Here is a 12,835-nt window from a genome sequence, read left to right on the forward strand (position 1 = left end):
CCCAAACGATTCATATTATTTTACAAACATTTAGCTCACATTACTAGTACTACCACTACTGCTACTGCTACAGAAATGTAAAGTACCTACTAATGGACACTGTGACTCAACCCCAAGTTTTCTGACTCCAAATCCAGGACTCATTTTATACTTGTTGCATCTCAACAAATTAAAATGTTGGGCTTATCTCGGATTCACCACAATTGCTGCAATATAAGTATAAGTAATATCCATTATTAATATTTAAATTGATAAAAAACATAAAAATAACCATGCTTTAGTTTTTAAAAGGCACTAAAACCACAAAAGGAGAAAAAGAATTACAATAAAATTCCTCAAGAGTTAAAACAATAAAAATTCTAAAGCAGCCCTCATTTTTCTTTTACCTAAATTTATCCTTGAATAACTTCAACTGTCTGAACCATTATGTAAGATTTAAGCAAAACGAATCAGTATAAAAAAAGTCCATAACTTGAACTATGGGTCCATGACTTTGCCCGAGTTAGGGTAATTTAATTAAAAACCTGGTGTCGACTGCCTTAATTAAATTCATTCATACTCTCACGGTCTCAAAAGTTTTTACCCGCTGAAAGGTGTCTTGGTATACTTTCAAAATCACTGAAAGATCTGAATTGTTTAATTCTACATTCACAAAGAAGGTAATAGCAAACTGACACTTTTGAAGTTCCAACTGACAGTAATCAGACTAATAAAAGGTTCCCTCTTTGTAAAATGTTAATTTATCATAAAGCAGTTTTCTATGGAAATACAGAATTCCAAACTATTTTACTAGTGTAAAGCACATATTATCCACTACTTTTGAAGTAATCCATAAAAGGTTCCCAATTATTGTGACCTTCTCTGTAGTTCATAAATATACACACAGATATGTACATGCATAGATATTACTATATATTTATTTTAGGAAAAGTACATTTTATATAAAAATGAAAGGAAATAATTCATTTCTGCTGAGAACCAAATGAAGTTAAACCTAAAACAGGACCCATAATGTTGTAATTTTAGAGTTGGGAGAACTCCTATTAGAGTTCATCTGCTCCAATTCAACGCACATTTACAGATGAGGAAAAAGATGCCTGGGAAGTTACATGGCTTGACAATAGGCACTTAACTAGTTAACAGAAAAGCCAATTCTAGGTTCTTATTCTCCTGAGTCCCAGTGCTCTTTCCACATGGTAATTTCAAGGGAAAGGATGTCTGGCCAAAAGGACATTATTAAACTGGAGCTTTAGGAAGTTTAAAAAAAAGTCAAGCAAATCTTTACAAAATGAATTCTTAGAAATTTAATGAATTGGCTGTATTAAAACTCTATAGATCATTTTAACCTTTTCTTTATATAAAGTTTTTGATACTAAAATTCAAATACTTTAAAAAATGAGATCATGCGTGTAAAACATTAACATTCTACCCAGATGATAGTAACAAATGGTAATTATAATCAATATAGAAAATTTAAAATTCAAATACTTCAAAAAATACTTTGAGTGACGGAAAGATGTATTAATTGAAGAAAATCATTACAACTCAAAGATTTGAATTATTTTTACCTTGCTTGAAAATCGTATTGAGCAAGGAAGGGAAGATATTAAAAACAAATTTGGAGCCAAAGGATTCAAACTGATTGCCAACTAGAATGTGTCACTGACAGACATCTGAAGGAAAAAAATATGGAAGGTGAAATAAAGTATTCTTTTTTTTTTTTATAGACCTATGGACTAGGGGAAAACAAAAACTAGAGAGTTTCGTTTGAAACATAAGGTAGTCATGGATACTTTACCATCTGATATTTTTATTAATAACCCTGAAATTCCATGTTCTCTACACTGAGTTAGCCTACTTAGTATTGTCACAAAAAGGACCCAAATTCAAAATGATATAAAGTTGGAATTGTCAGCATATCTATAGTGACAAGTTGAGTAAATTTTCCTATGAAGAAAAATTTAAAAACCACAAAACCAAGATATTAAAGTATTATTTTTATAGAAGTACTGTACAAAGAAAACTACCAGAATAGATTCTAATGTCACATTTGACTGTTAAATGTCTTTAAAGAAAAATAAGGATAAAAAATGTATCAAACAGTAAACATGAAGAAGAAATCAAAATCATTTCAGAGGTAAGAATTTTTAAGACATATAATGAACACTTTTGAAAGGAATGAGGCAAAAAAGCATCATATTCCTAAAAAGTGATCCTAAATTGAGGATGATACACCCCAGAGTGAGGCTCTAAGGCTTGCACATTAAATGCAAACTGCTGAGCTTCGTACATTTTAATGTGAATAAAGCAGTTTTCCAGAGCCAGTAGGTGGTAAATCTCCATACCAATATATTTTATTAATCCCAAAGGAAGAAAAAAGTGAAAGACTTAGGACACTGTAATTATCAACAAATGTTCACTGAGCTGAATTTGAAGTTCTATTTCTTCAGTTTAGTTAAATGGTAATGAAAAATGCAGGTAATAAAGGGCTAAGTGAAATAAAACAAGGTCAGGGCTAGGTTGGGCCCTAAGATAGGTGAGGAAGGTGATTGCTAGGAAGTGGTTTAAACTAAAAGCTTCATCCTTATTTGGTTTCACTCCGGTGGGAAGTGTCTTTGCTCTACCAGAAACCAAAATGGGGCTAAAGTAAAGAGCTGAGATTCAGGCTGGGAATGTGTGTGAGAAAAAGCAAAGGCAAGCTGTAACACAAAAACCATAAGCCCAAAGCTCTAGACTAGTAAAGGGCTTGCAAACAAAGGAAGCACCTCTGTTACCATCATTGTTCTCTGAGTCTCTATTTATAATTAACCACACCTGTATATAGGTTTAGGTTATATCCTGAGCTGCTCACACTGCCATAAGGTAGAGTTTGAACATGAGTACTGACTGTGTGTGAGGAAGACCAGTGAGCATGGTAGAAGTACTGCTGCCCAAAGTTAAGCAAATAGGTAAGTGCCATAACCCAAAACACTAAGATCCTGTGAAGGATTATATAAAACACAACAAGGGGACACTGGGACAGGGAGATGGGGTACAGGGAAAGTGGTAGGCCAACTTCTCTGTTTGTTGTCCCCTGAGTGGGAAAGACACATTCTATCTTCGAGTTGAGATTTAATTCAATGTAAGACACACAGCAAAACAAAGGTAAGGTGAGTGAAAATGGGCTTACATTTAAAATTAGATATCGGTAAGGATTTAGCATTAGAAAAACAGGGAGTGGATTATCTAAAGACTTTTAAAAAAAGACTCAAAAGTGTGTAGTCTAAGAAGTTAAAATGAAACATTTGAGGTTCAAAATTCAACTCTAAGGACTTAGGGACTGATAGTACAACCCAAAAACTTCAAAAAGTGAAACATAAGGAGAATCTGTTTTTCTTGTTGCTACATGCTTTTATTTTCTTCTCCAATCTGTGGTTCTCAATGGTGGGAGATTTTGCCTCCCATGAGACATCTGGCAATGTCTAAAGACATTTTCAGTTGTCACAACTGCGGGGATGCTATTGTTATTTACTGGGTAGAGGCCTCAGATGCCTAGAACGTTTAGTAATTCTACAATGCACAAGGCCGACTCCCACAACAGAGAATTATCCAGGCTAGACTGTCAACAGTGCCAAGGTTGAGGGAAATCCTGCTCCAAATGTTCCCCCCAACCACACACACACACACACACACAAGAAAACATACCTGGGTTCTAATTACATCACACATCACCAGCTCTAATAGGAAAAACTAGAACTTAATATCACTATCACTGGTAGGTAACTTACCTGTAACATGCACTGAGACACCACGCCCTCTGGAATTTCAGGGAAACGTTGTCGAAGATCATGGAGAACCTGAATATCAAGCTGTGGGCTGCTTTGCGCCATGCCAGAGCAAATGGTGGCCAAGTTTCTCTTAAGAAATGGATGTTAACCGGCTTTCCAAAAGTAATGATCTTCTAGCACCACAGTCATTTTCTATTTAAAAAAAAAAAAAAGTATGGTTAAGTCTAGTTACATATTTTACTTTATTCCTATTGATCCTATACATCTCAGTAGTGGTGGCATCTCCTCTAAGGAGGCTTCCACTGACACTCCTTCTTAGTCCTGCTGCCTTGCCTCTCCCCTCCACAATGCTGCCAAAGCAGGCTGTGCTTACCCTCACAGAAACACTAAACACGCTATACTGAAACCATCTATGCACCTAAAGGTCTCACCTATTTTAAAAAAAAACGAAAAACAAAAACCTGAAGCCCCACCTGGAATATAGCTCATTATTAAAGACAGTGAGGAAGTACTCAAGAAGTGATGGGAACATATAAGGACCTGGAAGTCAACTTGAAGAGGTGCACTCACTGGCCACATTTGCAACAATTTGAATACCAAAATAATAAAAGACAGTAACGAGTTATAAACCTGTAGAAAAGAGGGAGCCGTGTGTCCGTATCAATGAAGATAGCTAAATACATACCTACAAAAATAGGGGAGAAGGGAAGTCCCTGCTTACAGTAAAATCCAATTGGTAAACATGCAGGAGTGCTGGAGCTGGAAAAATCATCATTTTGCAGCCATCATAGTATAGACTACTTCAAGCAAGTATCATCAATGGATGCTAAATCTAGGGGAAAATCTGGATGAAGAGTAGGAAATACACACAGTTTTAAAAGTGTGTACCCAAAGCTTATTAGTTGCAAAGGGGAAAAATTTAATTATACAGTGGACAAATTGAACAACATCTTGACTGGGTGATCAAAATGATGAACATCACCAATGAGGGCCAGATGGACTGCACAGGCCTCCAGATGTGACACCATGAGAAAAACACATCATTTTATAGTATTACAGTCAGAAATGCATAACCTGAAACTAATCATGAGGAAATAGAACATTTCTCATTTTGGGCTTTTCTATTAAAAAGCGAAGGGGAAAGGAAATGTCATTTTAAGACAAAGGTTTGAAAAATGTCCCAGGTTAAAAAAGAGAGAGCCATGACAACTAAATCTTTTACCTGATCCTGATCCTATACTAAAAGGGAAAACTGTTATAAAATAAATGAGTGGATCCACTGACCAAAGTGAAATGTTGATGGTAGATTAGAAGTATTCTATCAATGTTAAATGTATTGAATTTCCTGTTTTCTGAATTGATAACTGTGCTGTGGTTACATAAGAGAATATTCCTATTTTTCGGTATTAGACAATGAAGCATTCAGTGGTAAAGGGCATGCAACTTACTCTCAAATAGTTCAGAAAAAAATATATGTACATGTGTACATACCAACATGTGTACATGCACACATGCATGTGTGCACAGACAACTATAAAGCAAATAGGAAAATGTTAATAGGTAAATTTAGGTAAAGGGTATGCGGTGTTCTTTCTCCTATTTTTAGTCAGTTTAAAATTATTTCCAAATAAAAAGTAAAAACGACAACAAAAACCAGCTAACGAAACAAAAGCCTGTAGCTCTACTCAAGGTCTGTGCCTTGTTCACCACTGTATTTACAGAGCCCAACTACTCAAGTATCTGTTAAATGATGAATCAATTTCACTATACTAAACCAGTCTACCTAATAAGATAGATTTGGATAAAACACTATTCATATTCAAAGAAAAATATATAGACAAGCCTTTTAGATGACTCTTGTCCCCCCATCTCCTGCCATCCCCCCACCCAGCAAATGTCAGGGGAGTGGAGTCACCTATAGAGGGCAATTTGTGAACACTTAGGGAAAAAAATTGGTTTACGCTTCTAAATCAATGGGTATATTTTTCCAGTTTGTCCCTTTTGAAAACTCCAAATCTGAAATACTAAGAGATGCTACCAGATTAACAATCCAGGATTTAATTTAAAATGTAAATTATTTCAAAGTCCTTAGTGTTAATTTAACTTTTTTCTGAATGGGGTTTGAATTATCTATCTTCCATTTTCACAGTAAAGCAATTTATAATTTCCACTGGCCAAAGGAGTCCTAGCTAGATGTATAATCCTACCAAGTCACTGAAGCTCTAAGGCAGCATGGTCCAGTAAAAATATGTGAGTCATATGTATAATTTTAAATGTTCTAGTGGCCAACTTAAAAAGAAACAGGTGAAATTAATTGTAACATTTAACCCATGTCAAAAGTATTGTTTTAAATGTAATCTACATAAAATCAGTTATTTTATATATATTTTTCAAATGATATCTTTGAAATCCAGTGTATATTTTATACTTACAGCACATCTTAATTCACACTGGTCCCATTTCCAGTGCTCAGTAGCCACCTGTAGTTAGTGGCTACTTTACTGGACAGTGCAGCTCTAAGGCTTTAGGATCTTCATTTAAATAATAGGCAACTACCTACAACTCTTAGATTCCTTAATTCAACATCTCCTTTGAGGGTATACAATCGAGTAGGCACATGGCCTAGCACAGGCTAGCTGTTCAATAAATATTTATTAGGAGAAATGGGGAGAAAAAAGGAATTCACTGAATTTAATGGTAGGGATGACCTTAACTAATCAAATCGGCTTGTATTTACAGAAATAACAGTTTTCCTAACAGGAAGTGATCCCAGTATTTTAGGTGCTAAACCACATTCAGAACACTTCATGGCTATTTAATCAAATCTTCAATAAAGAGCTTCTGAAGCAGCCAAAGGCCTAACTCCAGCTTTCCCAATGGCTCCCAAAAACGGTTTTATTCATTTTCCAACCTTAATTACAAGCCTTTAAAATACAAGGGCAATACCATTGTCTTTTTTATGAGCTAGAAGAAAAGGCAAGAAGAATCAAAACAAGGACAGACAGGCTTCAGGTGTCAAAAGCATAGGCTCCATATACTTCAGAGATCTTGAGAGCGGCCAGCTCTCACCTAGCTTTGTCAGAGCCTTCAGAAACCTCAGATGCTACTGAATCCAAGGTTACCATTATTTTTATCACTATAATTAGCTACCATTTACTGGTAGCTAATAATATGCCCTCAAAGGTAGTTATGATTACTCCATTTTACAAATAAGAAAATGAACTCAAAGAATGAACATATGGCAGAATCATGACTCAAATCCACGCCTGCCCGCTCCAAAGTCTGTGTTCTTTCCACTGTGTCACTAGTAGGTATCAGAGACATTTCTAATGATGAGTGCCTTTCTTTGACTGGCTAAGGAGCAAACCCTCATTAAGTTTATCATTCACATAGGGAGCTAAAGGTGTGTGGTGAGGTGGAAGACTGAGAGGGAAGGAAAAAATAATTCTTGTACAAATAAGTTAGCTGTTTAAACACACAAGAAGAAAATGCCTTTTTAAAAAATGGTTATAAATACTTTCCTTTGAAGAAACATGTTAAAGCATCTTTCAAATGGAAGCCAACAGCTTACAAAAATGGCTACCATCTGAAAAGATGATTAATAGTAGACTGACTTTTCACAACAAATAGGAATCTAAACTGGTAAACACATATCCTTCTTAAGGGATTATGTATGTAATCTTAATAGTGGTTAGCACTCTGCCCTGTACAAACATTCACTCACATCAGCGCTAACTGACATGAATAATCATTTAGTATTTCACAGTAATATATAACACTCTCAAACTTACTTTTTTGATAACTATATCATGTTAAAATACTTTAAAAAAGCAATTTCCATTTTGTTCACTGGGAGGCTTTCTGTTTACAAACAGAAAATATTCCAGCCAATAAATTAAGTCAATGATACAGTTTGGATGTTTGTCCCCTCCAAATCTCATGTTGAAATGTGATTCCCAATGTTGGAGTTGGGGCCTGATGGGAGGTGACTGGATGATAGGGGCAGATCCCTTGTAAATGGTTAAGCACCATCCTAGGTGAGTCCTTGTTCCATTCACTCAAGATCTGATTGTTTAAAACTCTAGGACCTCTCCCTCACCCGCCTTGCTCCCGCTTTTGCCATATTACATGCCTGCTCTTGCTTCACCATCTGCCATGATTGTAAGCTTCCTGAGGCTCTCACCAGAAGCTGGGCAGATATTGGTGCCATGCTTATGCAGCCTGTAGAATCCTGAGCCAATTAAACCTCTTTTCTTTATAAATTACCCTGCCTCAGGTGTTTCTTTACAGTGACATAAGAATGGCCTAGTATAGTCAGTTTCCTTTAAAAACACAAAGTTTTACAGTAAAGTATTATGCTGTACTTTTGTATTTAATCCAATAGAAACAAAATGAAAACACTGTCATATAGTGTCATATTATAGATGTGGCTACCATGCAGATCAAAGCATATAATCTATTCTTGTCCAAATATATCAATGTAGGCAACAACTACTAAGCAAACACACATTGAGTTTGTTTCTTAACATTATAATGGGCTATTTTTTATACAATAAGTGCTGAATGATGATTTGTCACTTTAAAACCAGACAGAGGACTCAAGCAGTATCTAAGCTGTACAGGCTAGGCTCAGGCATGACCAAACTCCTGGGACACCCTTGAAACACCCCCACTAAAGTCCAGATGGCCACAGCTGTGGATTGTGGAGCTGTGTAGGCGGTAACCCTAGATCAAGAAAGAAGAAATACTAAAGACATAAACCCTATGATCATCACACAGTTCAGGGGCCACATGAACCAAGAGATTCTGCAGAGTTTTAAGCCTTTATTGCATGTCAGCTTTGTGAGGATTCTTTTCTTAAAGGCAAGACAGACTATGGGGCCCAGATGCTATGCTTAGCAGTGGAATCAGAGGCTTCCTTCAGTGGTGCAGCCACCTCCCTAATTCAAGACTGCTGGTAACACAAGGCACAGTGGTTTCTGTTCCTGAAAAAGCAATTGCTAGGATGTCTCCCAACAGAATTGCTCCTCCCAATCAGAGAGGAAGCTCCCCCAGAGCTCTGCTCTAATGCCACAATTCCCCACACTCTAGAAAATGATGTCGACATCTAGTGCTTTGTTTCCACAGTTTTTCCTGAGCTCAGCAAATAAACAGGGTGGTGCCATTATGGCCCAGAGTGTTTTACCTCTGTCAGAATTTTAGGTCACTTCCTGAAACAGTTATATCAGAGGTTGCAAACCAATGGTCTGTGGAATGAATTCAGCCCACAGATCTGCCTGGTTTGGCCGTCACAGTGTGTGTGTGTGTTTTTTTTTTTTTTAAAGTTGAGCTACATTTAAAACTGGGAGACATCACATAAAAATGTACATATCTAGCTTTTCTCTGAAAAATCACGTGATCTAGCAACTGCAGGCAACAACTGGCTGAAACTAAGGTACCACTCCCCTTTTAGGAAGGACAGTTTGCCTAGTTCCTATACTCCGGAGCTGATTCCAAACACTGCAGCCTGGCCCTGCTTCACTCATCTAGATACCTGCTGGGTTTGTGACACCTGAAATGTGTTCTGCAGAAAGGTTTAAAGATACAATGGTAAGTATCAGTGTACTCTAGTGTGTCTCAACAGCATACTATTGATGCAATAATTTGGAGCACAAGAATTCCTCGTCATGCAAGACTATCCCAGGCCCCGCCCATAAAAATCTCAGTAGCACCCCCTAGTGGCCTCTAGAGAGGCAATACTTTCTTGGGCTGACAGCCACTGCTAGCATATTAAGGTAATGAGGTGAGTGAGCATTTCCCAGGTTTGAAGAAAAGTTAGCCTTGTCTTGAGAGAACTTTTAGGATTGCAAAATAAAAGAATCATTAATTTTTCTGGTTGGTCTGGTCCAGTAATAATTGTTGAACAAAACACAGTATGTATATGAGTATAAAGCTTTCAAACTTTCATCTATTTTTTTGCTGCTTCGGAGGTTTTGATTTTAGATCATATTTACTGAGCCGTATCTGTGTATCAAGTACTGTGCTAAGTGCTTTACCTCATTTAATCCCTAAAATACTTCCATGAGAGAGGTAATATTATCATCCACGTTTTACAAATAAGGAAACTTGAAGTTCAGAGAGGGCAAATAAATTGCCTGTGGTTACACAGTCAACCAGTAGCAAAGCTAGGATACAAATTTAAGGTTATGCTCTTAACCATTATTCTTCTGTACTACTGGCTGCCTGGTAAGACTCTGATGATGTCATAACTCTTAACAACAGTTTAAAGCAAACCTTGCTTTTAAAACAGAAGAGTTTTTGTACTACAGTGTGAATTCTTCAAGTTAAACAGTAACAAAAAGTGGCTGATATTGAGGCATAACAAATGGTCTTTTACTGGCAGAGATAAGAGTTCCATTTTCAGGATTTTTCATGCATGTATGTAAAGGTGCTACCAAATAACAAGGGAGAGAGGAATACGATAGTTATTATTTCCCCTAAATAAGCCTTCTAAATAATTTATGAAACAGTCATCCTATAGGATTTTTATTACAGTAGAGACCATTTTGAAATAGTCACATATTCACTGCATCTATCTCATATTCTGTAAGTCTCAAGAGATATACTATGAGACTGAAATAATATTAAAATAATCCTCAAAAACATTTTCAATTTAAATATGGCCTCCAGAAACGATAGATTCATATTTAATTTAAACTTAACACCCCCCACAAAGAATATGTTAGCTGCCACATTAAAATTATACATAAAAATATTTATAAATATGCATAAATATATAGACTATATACATGGAAATTTCAGCTGAGAGGACATAGAGGCAACAATACCCCAGTAGCAATGAGCACACCCAGCACCCAGTTCTTGATTTCTAATTGCATTCTCTCTTTAATAAAGGGAACCAAGGCCCTGTGGAGAAATGGATGATTCTAAAACTGGGGCAGGGAATATATAGGATGAGCCTGGAGCATCTTGTAGTACCAGAAAGTAAGGAAGTACTAAAAAATCAAAATCCCATGATGATGAGGGCATGTCGAAATGACACAGGAGCCAACTGAAGGAGCTCCCAATGGTCAAAGCTGGAAAAATTTGAACACCAAAATAAATAAAGTAGTATTATATTATGATCCAACGTATAAAATAAATAGCCATGAGCCCATACTGAGATAAAGAAATGACTGAATAAATGAATGAATGATAAATGAGGGGTGGGGGGAGCCTCCCATGCAGAAAATCCCAAACAATTTACATAGATAATTCACCTCAAGGAGGTGGAGCATAACCTCCCACCTCTTAAGTGTGGAATGCACATGGTGACTGCTTTCCAAAGAGCACAATACAGGAAAGGGGTGTTTAAAAAAAAAAAAAAAAAAAAAAAAAAAGATTACAGTGAAGAAACCTGACAAACACGTTCTCAGCCAGGTGATCAAGGTCAACATCAACAGTGACAAGTCACGTTGATAGTATGGACTGTTTGTATGATGTGATGAGAATGTGAGAATGGCACTTTACCTTTGTGGTCTTCCTCCTTAAAACCCATAACCCCATTCTACCCATGAGAAAACCATCTGACACATCCCAATTGAGTGATAGTCTACAAAATACCTGATCAGTACTCCTCAAAAACAAAAGTCTGAGAAACTGTCACAGCCAAGAGGAGTCTAAGGAGACATAACAACCAACTGTGATGGGGTTTCCTGGATGGAATCCTGAAAGAGGAAAAAAAACATGTTCAGTAAAAGTTAAGGAAATCTGAATATAGACTTCAGTTAATAATAATGTTTCAATATTGGTTCACTAATTGTAACAAACGTACCATGCTAATGTAAGCTGTTAATAATAGGGGAAACTGACTGCAGGGTATATGGGGACTCCCTGTACCATCTTCTCAATTTTTCTGTAAAACTAAAACTGTTTTAAAAAATAGAGTTATTTAAAATTAGAAAAAAAAATACCTCAAGATGGTTTATCAACCCTGGCACAGAAATTTTATTCACATCTCCAGCTCTGAAAGCAACTTCTTTTCAGTAGTCTAGAAATCTGAGAAAACGAAAAGATGGTTATCTTTTTGCTAACTTCCCAACTCAATATGGAAAATAACAAAAAACTAGTAGACTTCTGGTGCCTCAAAGTAACAGCAGACAGGATGCTAGACCACACTTTCAGGGCAGGTTGGCTCTTTCCCAAGTATCCTTACAAACTGAATCTTCTTTTCTTTTAGGTCAGAAATATCTTCTACAGCAACTAAATTCTACATTATCCCACAGAAGAGAGCAGAAGTTCAAAAAGAAAAACAAGTCCACTGCTTATTTTCTTAAGTCAACACCTGGTTCTGACTTAGCATCCTGAGCCTCCATTCTATTTAGAAAAGAGAGGATTAAGCCCAGGCCTATGAAGCATGCATATAATTTTTTTTTTTTTTTGAGACAGGCTAGAGTATAGTGGCAAACTCACGGCCCACTGCAGCCTCAACCTCCCAGGCTCAAGTGATCCTCCCATCTCAGCTGCCCAAGTAGCTGGGACTATAGGTGTGCACCACCATACCTGGCTAATTTTTTTATTTTTCATAGAGACGGCGTTTCACCATATTGCCCAAGCTGGTCTCAAACTCCTGGGCTCAAGTGATCCACCCACCTGGGCCTCCCAAAGTGTTGGGATTACAGGTGTGAGCCACCACACCTGGCCTATATGATTTTTAATTGCATAGCACAAAGTGTGTATAACTTTTTGAAAAATGCTACCTCTATTATAAACCCTGTTTTCTGTTTAGTTCTGTTTAGTGAAAAGCTATATATATATATATATATATATATATAGCTTTTATATATAGCTTTTATATATATATATATATAGCTTATATATATATAGAGAGAGAGAGAGAGAGAGCGTGGGGGGGGAGAGACAGAGAGAGAGAGAGAATAGTAACCTTATTCACTTATTTTGACAGATGAGCACTCTCTCTCCCCATTTAGAGATTATCCGCATTCTCAGTAAACCTAGTAATTCAATGTTAATATTATCATTTTAGGGCATATATTGGCTTTTATCAGAGCTATCATACATACAAGTTT

General features: G+C 36.6%; 1 protein-coding gene across 11 annotated transcripts in view; it reads right to left on the reverse strand.

Annotated features, from left to right (window-relative positions):
* TAB3 (TGF-beta activated kinase 1 (MAP3K7) binding protein 3) overlaps positions 1–12,835 on the reverse strand; it is a 61,372-nt gene that overhangs the window by 28,270 nt on the left and 20,267 nt on the right. For 10 of the 11 annotated variants that reach the window (XR_010154781.1, XR_676645.4, XR_001714064.4 and 7 more), the window contains 3 exons: positions 11,720–11,804; positions 11,370–11,473; positions 3,768–3,959 (listed from right to left, as the gene is read on the reverse strand). Coding sequence is in view for 8 of the 11 variants with exons in the window: in XM_009438903.4 (XP_009437178.1) it covers positions 3,768–3,869 (102 nt within the window). In the remaining 3 variants the exon portion in view is untranslated. The remainder of the gene's footprint in view (positions 1–3,767; positions 3,960–11,369; positions 11,474–11,719; positions 11,805–12,835) is intronic. The other variant, XM_054677002.2, reaches the window with a different exon arrangement.

This window comes from Pan troglodytes, chromosome X (assembly GCF_028858775.2).
Source record: "Pan troglodytes isolate AG18354 chromosome X, NHGRI_mPanTro3-v2.0_pri, whole genome shotgun sequence".
Lineage (NCBI taxonomy): Eukaryota > Metazoa > Chordata > Mammalia > Primates > Hominidae > Pan > Pan troglodytes.